This window comes from Pan paniscus, chromosome X (assembly GCF_029289425.2).
Source record: "Pan paniscus chromosome X, NHGRI_mPanPan1-v2.0_pri, whole genome shotgun sequence".
NCBI classification, from domain to species: domain Eukaryota; kingdom Metazoa; phylum Chordata; class Mammalia; order Primates; family Hominidae; genus Pan; species Pan paniscus.
Window position 1 is genome coordinate 141,632,989 of NC_073272.2, and position 16,360 is coordinate 141,649,348.

Below are 16,360 nucleotides of genomic sequence, written 5' to 3' on the forward strand. Positions count from 1 at the left end.
AGAACCTTGACTGCCCTCTTCAAACACAGAGAGGGAATCTGCCTCAGACTTGACTCAGGACAGAAGTTGGTGGACATGATAGTGGGCTTGCATGGGCCATGGAAGTAGCCTCATCTGTGGTGTCAATGACGGCCTGGGCTCTGCCTTCCACATCTTTCAAAGCATCCATGTACCAGGATGGAAAGGAACTAGCAATGGTACTGTCTAGCTGCCCAAACACTCTAGGACTTTCGTCTTGCTGATTTCTGAACGGGCTCTTAGACCTCACAATAATTCATACTGTGGACGAGCATTGTAGGGCACCTCCCGGTACTCCAGATACTTTCTCTGCACCCAATCTATAGTGAGGAGCTCCCTGGGCTTCCCATAAATGAAGGGCTCCCTCCCAGCATACACCCCTATCGAATTCAGCACTTCCCAAATGACCTTCTCAGAGGCACAGCTGCCCTTTATGAAGACCACACTCAGAATAAGAATTAGGAGGTGGTTCTTGGACATTCCCTGGCCATCACTCAGCCTCCCCTGGTCGCAGAGTTCTACTGTGTTTTCAAAGACATAGGAATGGTTGTTGGTGTCCATCTCAGTCAGGGCAATGGCAAACATTAGTTCCATGAACTCATGAGCTTTCCTGAAGATCACAGGAAAGCAGTCCTTATACTTCTTGATGACAATCGTCAGCATCTCAGCCTTTGTGACAGGCTCCTTTATTTGATATTTGAGGAGAAGAAACTGCACCAACTCAGGCACCTTTTCATCCAGTGCATATGTGAACAAGGATTCATTGTCTGACAAGGCATGCCATGTAGCTGCATCCTCCACTTTTTGCCTGCTGGACTCCTCATCCCATGGGCCTCACAAAGAGGAGAAAGAGCAGGAGCTCAGAGGTCTCTGGGTAGGATCATGAAGAGGAATCCTGGGAGCACTCTGGGGAAGAATTGGAAACCCAGCAGCAGGCATGTCCTTGTCCTCTGGAGCATCCAGAATCAGAGTAGAGAATGAGGAAGAGGAGGAGGAGGAAGAGCAGGAGGGGAATAAAAAGTGGAAAGAGGAAGAGGAAATGGAGGAGGCTTCCTCCTCCTCCTCTTCTGTGGAATCCTGTGCAGATTCTACCAAGACCTGTATCAGAATTGGGGTCTGGAAGTCTTGCTCAAAGTTGAGGCGGGGAAGGCTTGGGAAGAGAGGTGTGACGACTCTTGTTCAGAAGTAGCATCCTTTGAGCAGGGATGGGGAGGATGGGATCCCAGAGGCATGAGGGAGGGAGGGACAGTATGAGTGGCCTCAGCTGAGAAACTCACCCATGATGGCTCTGACAAAGGCCAACTTACAGCTCTTCTTCTCTTAAGGTGGTGCTCTAGGGCCTCACAGGTGTCCTGTCTTCATAAGGGGTTTGTTCCCTAGGAACCTGTAGGAGGATGTGAGACAGCACCTCGGGGCACAGATGGCAGGCAGAGCCCCAGACTCGGAAACTGGAAGTAGGTGGGTAGTGCCGGGTGCTTCGTGGTGGGAGGTCACTGTCCTTCCACAGAGTTCTCTTCTCGTTGAATGGCCAGCCCTGGGGTTCCTCCCTCTGCTTAACTGAAGCTGCCCTCCTCTGAGAAATAGTCCCCTCTGGCTGACTCCTAAAATGGAAGTCAGAAAGTTGTACATCTGGCATCCCTGATGTCCTCCAGAGCTGGCCGCAGGCACAGGGGCAGGGGAGGGGCACTGTCATCCATGGGCATTCCCTTCCAACCTTCCTAGGGGCTGCGCCTGGACTCCTGAAACTGCCTGGGCTCCCTGCCTCTGGCCATCTGAGTCTTTCACCTCTGAATAAGCCCCTCCCATCCCTGAGACCTGCAAGGTAGAAGAGAGGGAGAATCGCATCCATCCACGGTGGGATTGGGCCTCCCAGGGCCTGTACTCCCTCCCTCTTCTGTCCAGACAGCAACCTTTCTTCTAAAATCCATTACAAATCCTTCCACTTTACTGCTGTGTGTGAAGTTAATATCAGCTCTCACCTAGCCTATGTCAAAGGCTTCCTTATTGTTGCTTCTTTTCTTATTCTTGTCCCAGAAAAACCCATCATCTGTTCAGCAGCCCAGGATCCTTTTAAAAATCCAATTCGTGATTTTTTTTTAATATACACATATCAGATTTAACTATGATGTGAAGTTATATGTGTTTTGGCAAATGCATTGAGTCCTACATCTACCTCCCAAGTATCATACTGACCAGTTCCATCACCCTCAAAGTCCCATGTGCATCCGGTTTGAGGTCAGTCACTACATTTCTCCACAGCTCCTAGTAACTATGCGCTCTTTTCAGTTCACATTGTTTTAACCTTCACAATTTGTCATATGAATAAGTCCATAAAATATGAGTTTAAAAGTGTGGCTGTATCATTTTTCATCACAACTAGCAAGGAGTGAGAATTCCCGTTGTTCCATATCCTCTCTTACATTTGGCATTTTAGATTGTCAGATTGCAGTCATTCAAATAAGTATGCATTCCAATTTTTTTTGTTTTTTGTTTGCATCTCCCTAATGACAAATGACGTTATATGCCTCTTTGCAATGGGTGTACCCTCTTGGGTAAAATGTCTGTTCAAATCATTTGCATCTTTTAAAAAACGAATAGACTTCATTTTTACAGCATTGTTAATCCAAAAATACAAAGAGAAAACCTCCTCAAAAGTACAGAGAATTCCTACATATCTACACCATCCTCCTGCCCTGCCCCATGTGTGCACGCACACACACACACACACGCGCGCACACACACACACACAGTCTCCTATTATTTACATTTTGTATTATTATGGCATGTTTGTTACAGTTGATTTGACCTCCACTGATGCCTCATTATTAAGTAAAGTCCACAGTTTACATCAGGACTCACTCAACATTGGGGATGCTATACGTTTTGATACGTGTGTAATGGCAAGTATTCATGATTCCAGTATCATACAGAGTTGTTTCACCATCCTAAATCTCCTGCGTACTCCACCTATTTATCAATCCCCCATGTCCTACCCCCAACCCATCAGCCCGTGGAAACTACTGATATTCATAGTTGCCTGTTCAACAATATTGTATGAGTGGAATCATAGATTATGTCTCCTTTTTAGCTATTCTTCTTTCACTTAGCAATATGCATTCACGATTCCTCCAGGTCTATCTCACTAACAGTGCCTGAAAGTTCCTGTTGCTCAACATGCACGTCAACATTTGATGTTTCAGTGTTTGGGAATTCAGCCATTCTCCTGGGTGTAGAGTTCTATCTCCTAGGTGCTTTAATTTGCAATTCTCTAATGCCATATGACATTGAACAGTTTTCTTATACATGCTTATTTTCCATCCCTATATAGTTATTCTTTGGTGGGGTGCCTGTTCAGACTTTTTTTGCCCATTTTAAATTGGGTTTCTGTTTTCTTATGATTGGGTTTTCAGAGTTTTGTGCATATTAAAATACATATCTTTTATCAGATATATGTATCACAGAATACTTATCCCTTTCTCTTGCTTGTCTTTTCATTATCTTAGCAGTATCTTTTCACAGTGGAAGTATTTAATTTTATTAGAGTCCATTTTTTCTCTTAGATTGCTGGTATTTTTAGTGTTTCATCTGAAAAATTCCTCATCACACCCAAGGTCACCTAGTGTTTGCACCCATAAGTTTGACCAACATTTAACATTGTGATAAAATGCTTATAAAAATGGATCATTTCCCCATGGACAAATGTGTGAGGAAATTAACTGGTGAAACATTTTGGGAGAAAGCCCTCAACATTATAAAAAATACAAAATATTCATACTCTGTTCACACTCACTCAGTTTTCACATTAATATGCATTCCTTATAAGTAATTATATGCATTTATCCCAGAATTTATGCTTAAATATGCTGATTGTATTTATTATAGCTGCAAAAGAGAAGCACATGTGTGTTCATGAGGAGGAGATTTGTTCAGTGTGTTAATGCAAGAAATAAATGGGAATTCTAGGGCGTAGGTCCGAAAGTAAGATAGATGTATATGTGCTGTGAGGCAAAGATTTTGGATCCATTTGAATAAGTGAGTATATTGGTTTGTTAGGCCTGCCATAGCAAAGTACCTCAACCTGGATGACATAAACAACAGACATTTATTGTCTCATAGTTTTGGAGTCTGGTAGTCAAAGAGCAAGGCGTTCACAAGGTTGGTTCCTGCTGAGGGCTGTGAGGGAAGAATGTTTTCCGGGCCTCTCTCCTTGCCTTGTAGATGGCTGTCTTCAATCCATGCATGCTCACATTGTCATCCCTCTACTCATATCTCTATGTCCAAATTTCTCCTCTTAATAATGACTCCCATGATATTTAATTAGGGCCAGCATTAATAACCTCATTTTAACTTGATTGCCTCTGAAATAATCCTATCTCCAAATAATGCCACATTTTAATATAAACGGAATTTAACCTATGATAGTACAAAGGTAACTCACATATCTATATGTATATCATTACCCATGTATAGTTATATTTATAGACACACATATAAAAATATATATGTAATCTCTGTGTGTGTGTGTTTCTGTATTACATCTGTCATTTAAAATCTTGAAATCAGCTTCTAAAATTTACACACCACATTGTTAATTGTGCGAACTTCTGAGTAAGAGCTGAATCTTGGAGAAACTTTACAAAGGGAAGAAATGTGGTTTCTGTGTATTTTTAGAATTTTTTGCAACAATAATATATGCAGTATTTATTTGTGAGAAAAGCATTAAAGTAAGCCTAAGAAAAGGAAGAGTAGCGGTGTAGTAGTCAGATAAAGCAACAGTAAGCTGATGAAATGAAAAAATTTCCTGAAATTTACATGGCCTAACATGTTTAAATTCCGATTTTAGTTGACAGCGTGTTATGGGCTGAGTTCCACCTCTCCCTCCAAAGGCATATATCCAAGTCTTAAACCCCCAGTACCTCAGAATGTCACTGTATTTGGAGACAGAGCCTTTGAAGAGGTAATTAAGTTAAAATGAGGTCTTATTACTAGGGTCTTATTCAATATTACTGGTAGGTGTCCTCATAAGAAGAGGAGATTAGGATACAGACATACAGACCAAGGGACAACCATGTAAAAATTCAGTGAGAAAGTGGCCATCTGCAAGTCAAGGAGAGGCCACAGAAGAAATCAACCGGCAAAAATCTTGTTGTTGGATTTTTAGCCTCCAGAAATGTGAGAAAATACATGGGTATTGTTTAAGTCACCCAGTCTGTGGTATGTTGTTATGGTATAATAAACGAATACACAGTGAGTCTTGGCTCTCACATTACCCAGGTATCCTAGCTGCTTTCAACTTGTAGCTTTACATCATAACAGATGTTAACTGCTGAAAAGAAACAAAAGCATTGGAAGGATACACTGGCTTCTGTTTAATTGCAAATGAACCAATCAGGAAGACAAGTTAGACAAGAAGGAGATTGGCAATTGTAATGTCTCACATAAGCCATTATGGTGCGCAATTAAAAGCACCTATTATAATTTATGACAGTAAGTCTTTTAATTTCTTGGAATTGTTTATGAGAAAGCCAGCATTGCCTTGAAATCTTCCCGTTTTTATTGCACCTACTAGGTGATTGGCGGTTTCAAAGAAAGCATTACAACAATAGGTTTTAAAACAATTCTGTAAGTCTTGGCAAGGAGGGTCAACCTTATTCTCTCAGCACTTTACTGCACCGTCCTTTTTATAACAAACATCATTTCTTTAGGCTGAGAATCCTCTCCTGCCTTTTGGTGTATATCCTACCCTGAGAGCCTCTGCTACCCTTCATGTAACTGAACATTCTTGAACAACTGCACACGTGCCTGTGGCGCACTGCAAACCAGGATTTTCCTGTGCGGCAGGTATGCAAAGGACAATGGAAAGATGGTCAACCATTGTTTTCTTTGCTCATCAGAGCTAGCCAAGGAACCCTTGTCACCTCCTAGGCAGTATTCAGGATTTTGTTATTTTTCTATTTTTCAGGAATTCAACTCCTTGTCATTTATTTACAAAGTGATTCCCATAGTCTCATCTCATATACCAAGTTTATGAAGGAAGCTTTGGCTTTTGACCACCTAGTATAGCTCATTCATCTGTGTATCTCTTCAGTGGCCTGTTTCAAACAATGTTACTACAAATATCATATATTAAAATCCTAATACAAATATCAAATATTAGGATGATCTCAAAAACTCTCTTACCCTAGGATTACATGCCTAGAGTCAGTATATTATGTGGCAAATCAGATTCTACTCACCACCCTATGTGGGAGTATTTTGAGAGTGTTTGAAGATGCCCAGGATAGATATGGAATTGTCACTATTCAAACTGAAAATTTACATGGAATTACTTTTATCACACAGGAGCCGGCAGGGAGGGATGGATCAGTCAGGGAACTTCTGCAGGGATGAGGAGGCGTCTATGTCAGGGGAAGGACTGCGATTCTGGGCTGTTACACTGGAAGCGGCGCACAGCCTTCACAGAGAGATTGTAGGGACGAGCTGGTCAGCAGGACAGGTTCCAGAGCTGCTCAAGAGAGCACACAGGAGAGATCAGAAGGAGGGTGCTGTTAAGTGGGAAAGTGCTGAGGCTGGACAGAGTCAGCTCTCAAGAAACCTAGGGCTCAGAATAGGAGCAGGTAAACAAAGCCCACAATGATCCCCAAATTGTATTTATTCTCATTGTCACCATTCTTCTCCCAGACTACCTGAATACCTTGGACACAGGGTTCATCTTTATGTCATCTGAGAGATGATAGCAAGTGTGCAGAGAAGTAGCTTAAAACACAAAGGCCTTCCTCAGGCTGGGAAGAGAGGAACAGTATGAGTCAAGATGAATTCAGAGCAAGGCTCAAGTGCCAGCACTGTCACTTTCTAGCCGTGTGATCTTACTGAATTTATCAAGGACTATGAGCCTCAGGTTCTTCATCTATAAAAGGGGTTTCATAAGCCCTGCCTTGTAGAATTGCTGGATGTTTATACTGTGAGTAAAACACCTGGCACAGTGCCAAGCATATACTGGAATTTTAACAAATGGCAGTTGTTATCAATATGATTATAACCTCAAGGGTACCACTGTCTTTTATGAAAAATTTCACTCTTGTTTTATGATCCAAAACACCTCAGAGCATATTTAGCTGAATATGTCATGGAGTACCAACTCAACCAAAAATCTGGCTTCATAAATAAAACTCAGTACATTTTCTTTCCAAAATGATATACTGTATAACTTGGGTAAGTGGAGAATTACCCAAGTGGAATGCAACTCAATGATCCCGGAATTTGAGTCAAGGACCGACTCCTTTTCGCCTTCCCCAGTGCTCGTCGATCCAAAGCACTATTTTTATGTATCCTCCACTAAAAATGTAGCCCTTGCTTGGAGTTGCCCACATTAAATTCAAAATAACCTAATTCAATGGCCTTTCCATGGAGTAGGCTCTGGCTCTCCCATGCCAGGTAAGTGAGTGCCAGCCTAGAGGCTTCTGGGCACCACTTCAAGGAATTATCACCACATTTCTCAGGAAACTCTTGCAGATGATGGGTATCAATCGCCTAGTCCTTGCACTGTGTTCAAGCTCACCAGTTACAGAGCCACAGGACACCTTCCATGCCTTCCCCAGGTGGAGACTCCTCTCTGCTTCATCCTCCACCCAGAAGCAACTGCTCAGAGCAATTTTCCATTCCAGGCTCTTCCCTCACCCTCTCAGAGTCTGGTCCCTGCCACCACCCAGCTTCGTAACTACCAGCTCCCAGAGAAGCAACTGCAGTTTTCCAAAGCCCCAAGCTGCCTTATCTCAAGACCTTTATACTTGAAGGCTTGCATCTGGAGTCTCACCTCCCCAGCCCCTTTTTAACTTGTTCTTTAGATTGTAGAGAACATCTTACCACCTTCTTAATATGGCTTCTGCTCCTAGACTCTACTGTTTTATGGGTAGAGATAAGTCACGCTTTTATTAGTATCCCCAATACTAACAGTGACTTCCACAAGCAAATACTAAAAGAATGTTCAACAAATAGAGGAGTCAGTGGGGCTTTCTTTTATTAAGATGTAATTTCTGCTACTTTCTTCAACAAGCTAAGCAAAGCCAGGTATATATCTTTAATTTTCAAGAACAAAAGAATAAGCAGGACAAGGAAATGAAAACTACTGACCACCCTTCAATTTTGTTCCACGATTTAACTGCTGAGTTATTGCACATTGTAAAAAAAAAAAAATGCCTATTACAATACCACACTACCCTGTTACAGATCACAAAATAAGGAAGAAGGTATTTCCATTTTTTTAACAAAATATCAAACTGTTACTCTTAAACCAGATAAAGAGCAATACATGTGCGACTAATATTCATAAATTAACACTCTGAAGCTAACTACCTGCTATTCAAAGGAAAAGCATTTAGAAAATACTGAAAAACAGGGAAATCTCTACATCACCCATATGGGACAGAAATGCAAAGAACACTACGTTCCTGGAGCCCCACCTGGCCCTCCACTACCTAGAACCTAAACTGCCCTGTTCAAACACAAGGGGAAGAAACTATCCTAGACTTCACTCAGAAAAGGAAACGTTGCTGGACATGACACTGAGGCTTTCACTGGCCATGACAGTGGCATCATCTGCGGTATCAATTGTGGCCTGGACTCTCTCTTCCACATCTTTCAAAGCATCCTTGTACCACGATGGAAAGGAACTAGGAACAGTGTTGTTCAGCTTGGCTAAAAACTCTAGTACTTTCTTCCTGATGCTTTCTGAATGGGCTCTCGGACCCCACAGGAATTCATAATATGGAGGAGAACTGTGGGGCACCTCCCGATACTCCAGGTAATGTCCCTGCACCCAAACTTTAGTGAGGAGCTCCCTAGGCTCCCCATAGACGAAGTGCTCCCTCCCAGCATATACCCCTACTGCATTCAGCACTTCCCAGATGACCTCCTCAGAGGCACAGTTGCCCTTTATGAAGATCACACTCAGAATAATAATCAGGAGGCTGTTCTCGGGCATGCCCTCATCATCACTACCCTCATCGGTGAGGCCTACTGTGTTTGCAAACACACAGAAGTGGTCAGGGCCCACTTCTATCAGGGCAAGGCCAAAAAGAAGCTCCATGAACTCACGGGCTCTCTTGAGTATCACAGGAAAGTAATCTTTGTACTTGATGACAATCATCAGCATCTGTGCCTCTGTTACAGGCTCCTCTGCTTCGTATTTGAGGAGCAGGAACTCCACTAACTCGGCCACCTTTTCATCTAGTGTATATGTGAAAGAGGACTCACTGTCTGGCAGGTCCTGACAGATGCCTGTATCCTCCCCTTTCTGGCTGCTGGACTCCTCACTGAATGAGCTCCATGAAAAAGAGGAGCAGCAGGAGCTCTGAGGACTCTGGGAAGGACCCTGTGGAGGACTACTGGGAATGCTCTCGGTAAGACTTGGTATCACACCAGAGGGCACCTCCTCCTCCTCAACACCACCAATAATCAGAGAAGAGGATGTGGAGAAAGAAGAGGGGGAAAATACTAAGTAGAAAGTGGAAGAGGAGGAGGAGGCGTCCTCCTGTTCCTCATCTGTGGGATCCTGTGCATCTACCCAGTCTTCTAACTCAACTGAGGTCGGGGAGTCGTTGCTAACGTTGCGGAATGGAACGCCTGGAACGGGAGGCATGACGACTTCTTCAGGAGCAGCAGGTAAACGTATCAACAGGGATATGGATGATGAGATCCAACAGGCCTGTGGAAGAGAGTGACAGTGTGAGTGGCCTCAGCTGAGAAACTCACCCATGATGGCTCTGACAAAGGCCACCTTACAGCTCTTCTTCTCTTAAGGTGGTGCTCTAGGGCCTCACAGGTCTCCTGTCTTCCTAGGGAGTTTGTCTGCTGGGAAGCTGTAGGAGGATGTGGGAACACACCTCAGGGCACAGCTGGCAGGCAGAGCCTGAGACCCCAGGAGTGACAATAGGTGGGTAGGGCCGGGTGCTGTGGGGTCTCCTCTGTTTGTGGGGGTAGGGCCCTTGGTACACAGCCAGGGTGTGCACTCACCTTGACTCCTGGCACTGCCTGGGCCTCCTCTGCTGTGCTGACTTTAGGCTGTGTGCCTCACACCCAGTTCGTCACCACCTGGTTCCTGGAGCACCTGCAAGAGGAAGTGAGGGAGCCCCTCAGGCTAAAGACTGCAAGTAGGGTCTTGGGCCTGCCAGGGCTGACAGCTGGGGCTGGCCAGAATCCCAGAGCCTCATAGTTCTGGACTGCATGGCCCCCTCAGAATTTAATTAGCAACTTCACGGCTTCTCAGAGAGGGCCGAGCCCCCACCACTCTGCTGGCCTAAGGCAAAACCTCAGAGCAACCGCCACATCCCCGAGAGCAGTGGGAGGTAGGGCGGTGGCAGCCACCTCCCAGCACTCTACCATGGGGGCAGTCGGGGTAGCCTCACGTCCGTTCTGATGCACGTGTGACTCCTCAGTCTTATCCGCAGCAGGGCCTGGGAATCTTCCCTCTGCCCACCAGAGGCAGCTCCCCGTGCTGACTTGCCATGGGACCCTCAGACCAAGGCCTCCGCCTCCCCTACGCCCCTCACCCAGAAATAAGATGGCTGCCACCCCGCCTGAGCTGACTGGGGAGCTCTACGAGGGCTGATTCTTGAGGAGCAGGGTGGGAATCTCTGGGAATCTGCCCTCTGAGGTGGGGGTTCCCCCAGCCCTCCTCAATGTCTTCCTATTTATTCCCTAGAGGGCCGGCACCTCCTCCCTTCTTCTGGGGCCATTTCCCTGTCTGGGACCTACCAGTCCCACGGCAGCGCCGTACAGGCCGGGGTTTCTTCTCTCTATGGTGGGAGGTCCCTCAGTTCTTCCTCAGGGCCCTCACCTTGAGGACTGGCCAGGTCTAAGACTCTTCCCCCCGCTAACTCGATTCGCGCCTCCTCACAAACGCCTCCGATCCATCAGAATCCCAAGATGGCCGTCGGGAAAGCACATCCGGGAACCCTGCCGTGGTTGTCCAGGGCTGACGCAGCGTCAATGTGGGGCGGGGCCTCCTCTCTGAGGAGGAACCACCCCCCACCTCTCTGCTTTTTTTCCATCCGTTCCTTCCCACCTCCCAGCTGCCCTCCAACCCTTCCTGCTCACTCCCTAAGCCTTGGGGACCTCTTCACTCCCACCTTCCCAGTCCTTGACACCCCGCTCTCCTTTTTCCAGGGGTGTCAGCAGGGAGTGGCTTGGTGCAGTCTGCGCCTCCCCTCCGTGTTGGGAGGTCACCGTCCTTCCACATCTCTCTTGTTTTTTGGCCAGTTCTGGGACTTCTTTCTCTGCTTAACTGAAGCTGCCCTCCTCAGAGACAACAGCCTCCCCTTCTGCTGACTCTCAAAATGGAAGTCAGAAAATTGTACATCTGGGGACCCTGATGGGGTCCTCCAGAGCTGGCAGCAGGTACAGGGACAGGGGAGGGGCACTAACAGTCATGGGTGTTCCCTTCCAGCCTTCCTGAGAGGCTGTGCCTGGACTCCTGATACTGCCTGGGATGCCTGACCCTGTGCATCTGAGTCTTTCACCTCCGAATAAGCCCCTCCCATCCCTGAGACCTGCAAGGTGCAAGAGAGGGAGAATCACATCCATCCACAGTGGGATAGGGCCTCCTAGCCCTAAGGCAGGCCTCCACTGCCCTCTGAAATGGGGTGGGAATGCCCCTCTGTCTTTCTCAAGGTATTACTTCTAAAAGAGCCTATACTCCTTCCTTCTCCTGTCCAGACAGCAACATTTGTTCCTTCGACGTCTAAATTCCATTCCAAGTTTTTCCACTTTACTGCTGTGAGTGAAATTAGTGTCATCTCTCCCATAGCCTGTGTTAAAGGCTTCCTTATTGTTGCTTCTTTTCCTATCCTAGTCCCTGAAAAAAAACCACTGTCTTTTCAGCAACCCGTGACCCTTTAAAAAACCAATACGTGATTAAAGTTTTAAATACACACATCAGATTTAACTAGAATGTGAAGTTATATGTATTTTTGGAAAATGCATGGAGTCCCATATCTACCAACCAAGTATCATACTGACCAGTTCCACCTGCCTAAAATTCTCCTGTGCATCCCTTTTGAGGTCAATCACCGCACTTCTACAAAGCTCCTAGCAAGTGTCTTCTGTTTTCAGTTCCTATACTTTTAACTTTTCCAATTTGTCATATGATTAGCTTCATAAAACACTGACTTAAAAGTGTGCCTGTACTATTTTTTATCACAACTAGCAAGGAATGAGAATTTCTGTTATTCTATATCCTCTCTTACATTGAGTATTTTAGATTTTCAGGTTTTAGCCATTCTCATAAGCATGTATTGGAACCTTCTTTGGTTTTTGTTTGCCTCTTCTTAATGACATATGACATTGGTCATCTTTTTATATGCTTTTTTTCCGTTTGCTATATTCCCTTTCGTAAAGTGTCTATTCAAATCATTTGCATCGTTTTAAAGATGAATAAACTTCATTTTTAGAGCATTGCTAATTCAAAAATACAAAGAGAAAGCTTCATCAGAATTAGAGTTCCTACATAATCTACACCATCCGCCCTGCCCTGCTTGCTGCACACACACACAAAGTCTATCTTTTTATTTACATTTTGTATTATTATGACATGTTTGCTACAACTGATGGAACTGTATTGATACCTCATACTTAAGTCCATGGTTTACATCAGGACTCACTGTTAACGATGGGGATACTATACATTTCGATAAGGGTGTAATGGCAAGTATTCATCATTGTATTGTCCCACAGAATTGTTTCACCATCTTAGAGCTCCTGTGTGTTCCACCGAATTAATCAATTCCCCTTGCCCCAACCCCAGCCCTCAGCCCCTGGAAACCAGTAATATTTTTAGTGTATTCATCATGGCCTGTTCCAGAATGTGGTATGCTAGGAAGCCTTTTTAGATTTTCTTCTTTCATTTAGCAATATGCTTTCATGATCCCTCCAGGTCTATCCCACTAACAATGACTGAAAGTTCCTGGTGGTCAACATGCATGTCAACATTTGATGTTTCCGTGTTTCAGATGTCAGCCATTCTCCTGGGTGTAGAGCGCTATACACCCAGCATCAGGGAGGGGGGCCTCCTCTCTGCAGAGGATCCGCCCCCACCTCTCCACCTCTTCCCACCCTTTCCTACCCTCCTCTCCACCTCCATCCACTTTTTCTTGCCCACCTCCCTACTCCATTCCACCCATTACTGTTCACCTTCCGCCCCCTTCTACCGGTTCCTGTCCATCTCCCCACTCCCTCCCACCCTTTCCTACCCACCTCCCTACCCATTCCACCCATTATGGCTCACCTCTTCACCCCCTTCCACTCATTCCTGCCCACTTACCCAACCCCTTCCACTTCTTCCTATCCACCTCCACGTGGCTGGCCCACTTCTTCCTGCCCACTTCCCTGCCTCCTTCCAGCCCTTCCTGCTTACCTTATGGTCCCCCTCCACCTTTTCTTTGTCACACCCCAGCCCACCTCTTTCTTCCCACCTCTCTGCTCTCTCCTGGTCACCTCCTTTCTCCAGGTGTTACAGCAGGTTGTGACTGGGCGTGATCTGGGCCTCCCCTCCATGTTGGGAGGTCACTGTCCTTCCACAGAATTCTCTTCTTGTTGAGTGGCCAGTCCTGGGGCTACTCTCTCCGCTTGACTGAAACTGCCCTCCTCAGAGAAAACTTCCCCTCCGGCAGACTCCCAAAATGGAAATTAGAAAGTTGTACATCTGGGGACCCTGATGGGGTCCTCCAGAGCTGGCAGCAGGCATGGGGGCAGGGGAGGGGCACTACCAGCCATGGGCATTCCCTTCCAGCCTTCCTGAGAGGCTGTGCCTGGACTCCTGAAACTCCCTGGGCTCCCTGCCTCTGTGCATCTGAGTCTTTCACCTCCGAATAAGCCCCTCCCATCCCTGAGACCAGCAAGGTAGAAGAAAGGGAGAATCACATCCATCCACAATGGGATAGGGCCTCCAAAGCCCATGGCAGGGCTCCGGTGCCCTGTGTCTGAAATGGTATGGACAAGACTCTGTCTTCCTGCAATTATTATTCCTGACGGGGCCTCAGAGTCCCTTCCCTTGCTGTCCAGAGACTATGATCTTCAGATCAAGGTTCCCATTTCCATGAGACCCCAAGCCAAGAGGAAGTGAAAAGCCCTAGCATCCCTGCCTGAGGGCCCTGCCCAAGGCCTCTCAGGGGTGAAAACAGGGGCTGGTTTTGTGTGTCCTTCTGTTTCTTGGGAGGGATGTCTCACCAGTCCTTCCTCTATGTCATCCTGGGGATGCCTGGAAGAGCCTGAGTCCCTTCCCCTCTCATGATCTGAAGTGAGACTCACTTGAGCACAGCCCTCTCCTCTTTCTACCCTCTAAGAAGTCAGGGGACACCACAGTGGGCCAGCATGCCGTGGCTGACAGCAGGAGGGAAGCTGGATTCTGTGGATCCTCCTCTTTGTGGGCAGGGAGTCTCTGCAGTTCTCCCTCAGAGGCCTCATTTGACTACTGGTTGGTCCTGGGTCTCCCTGTCCTTCCCAGGATGGCAGTATGACACAGGGGAAAAATAATGTGACTTTACCCTGAAGAAAGCTGAACAAACACTACGTTGCCGTGGTGATCGAATTAACATCATCAGTGACAAATTATGTTTGTCCTGTATATGGTGGGTATGATGTGGAATACTTGGGAACTTTTTGCACTATCTTAGTAATTTTTCCATACATCTAAAATTAACCTAAAATAAAAGGGTTTTTTTTAATGTGATAATGTTAGCAAACTAGGTAAAATTTTATTTAACTCTTGATAGTAAATATTATACTTACCTGGGAAAATTTGAAACTTCTGCTTTGAGATTAGTAACCAAACTAGAATCCTGCTATCACAAATTTCTATTCAACTGTCTAATAAAGGTAGTAGCCAGTGAAGTAATATATAGCAGATATAAAAGCAGTAAGGATGTTAATGTAGAAAATAGTGTTTCCATGAGTAACAGATTATTAGACTGTTTATGAAAAAAAAATCAGAATTAAAGATAAGCATCCTAATCTATAAATCAGTACATGTGCTTGTCAGATAAAAGATCACTGTACAAAAATGATTCTTGCTTTTTTTTACAGGAGCAAAGAGTATGAAAAAAATGGTAAACAAAATGTAACTTGTAACATATCATACTAAAATATCAATTAAAATAAATTTACCAATAAAATTTAACAACTTCACAGAAAATCATAAGTGTAGCATTTAGATTAATTGATGAACCCCTACATAAATTTAGAGTTTTTTTAATTTTAATTTTTAATTTGGGGGTATATTATAGGTGTATATTTTTATGGGTTACATGAGATATTTTGATACAGGCATGAAATAGGTAATAATTACCACAGGGTAAATGGGGTATACATTACATCAATTTGGTATCCGTTGTGTTACAAACAATCCAATTATACTCTTTCATTTACTTTAAATGTTCAATTAAATTATTTTTTCACTATCACCCCATTGCGCTGGCAATTACTAGGTCTTACTCATTGTTTCTATTTTTTTCTACCCATTAACTCTCCCGACTTTCTCCCCACCCTCACTACCCTTCCCATCCTCTGATAAGCATCCCTCTACGCTCTGTCTCCTTGAATTCAATCGTGTTGATTTTCAGCTCCCACAAATAATGAGAATATACAGTTTGTCTTTTTGTGCCTGACTTATTTCATTGAACATAATGACCTATAGTTTTGTTCATGTGCTGCAAATGACTGTACCTCCTTCTCTTTTATGGCCAAATATTACTGCCTTGTGTATATGTACTGTAGTGAACAGTGCTGCCATAGACATGGGAATGCAGATATCTCTTCAATATACTGATTTCCTTTCTTTTCCGTATATAGCAAGCAATGGGATTGCTGGATCATACGATAGCTCTATTTCTAGTTTTTGGAGGAACCTCCAAACTGTTCTCCATAGCAGCTGTACTAATTTACATTCCCACCAACAGTATGCAAGTGTTCCCTTTTGTCCACATCCTCACAAGCCTTTGTTACTGATACTGAAGCGGGGCAGGGAAGTGCTGGGTAGAGGAGGGCATGGTCTTTGGCTAGGGCTGTACTCCTGGGCCTGTGCCCACCAACCTAGGTGAGGACAGTCATGTCTTTTTTCCTGCCCTAATGTTGCATTTCCCAAGACCACCCTGGCCTGCCATGCCCCCATCCTGTGCCTATAAAAACCCCAAGACCCTAGCAGGCAGACACACAAGCGGCTGGACATGGAGAGAAACACATCTGCAGAAGAAGACACAAGTGGCTGGACATTGAGAGGACATCGAGGGGAGCATGCCAGCCGAAGAGCACATGACACACACGGGCCCGCCAGCAAGCTATTGACCAGGAGAAT

General features: G+C 45.0%; 1 protein-coding gene and 1 pseudogene across 2 annotated transcripts; both read right to left on the minus strand.

The window, feature by feature from the left end:
• Positions 1-204: 204 nt before the first annotated feature.
• Positions 205-1,715, minus strand: LOC100994265 (melanoma-associated antigen C2-like; annotated as a pseudogene).
• A 4,632-nt stretch (positions 1,716-6,347) lies between these two features.
• On the minus strand, positions 6,348-10,978 carry LOC100990150 (melanoma-associated antigen C2). 2 transcript variants are annotated; one of them, XM_003816813.3, is made up of 3 exons: positions 10,771-10,978; positions 10,030-10,123; positions 6,348-9,721 (listed from the first exon to the last, which is right to left on the minus strand). In XM_003816813.3, exon 3 carries the CDS (start codon positions 9,653-9,655, stop codon positions 8,546-8,548), a length of 1,110 nt encoding a protein of 369 aa, XP_003816861.1. In that variant the 5' UTR covers positions 9,656-9,721; positions 10,030-10,123; positions 10,771-10,978; the 3' UTR covers positions 6,348-8,545. The 2 variants fall into 2 exon arrangements, with proteins under 2 accessions (XP_003816861.1, XP_008968162.1); XM_008969914.3 differs by having other exon boundaries at positions 7,981-9,721; positions 10,853-10,978.
• Positions 10,979-16,360: the final 5,382 nt, after the last annotated feature.

Bases quoted from the DNA above. Each gene is read 5' to 3' on its own strand.
- LOC100990150 (XM_003816813.3), bottom strand. From the start codon at position 9,655: ATGCCTCCCGTTCCAGGCGTTCCATTCCGCAACGTTAGCAACGACTCC.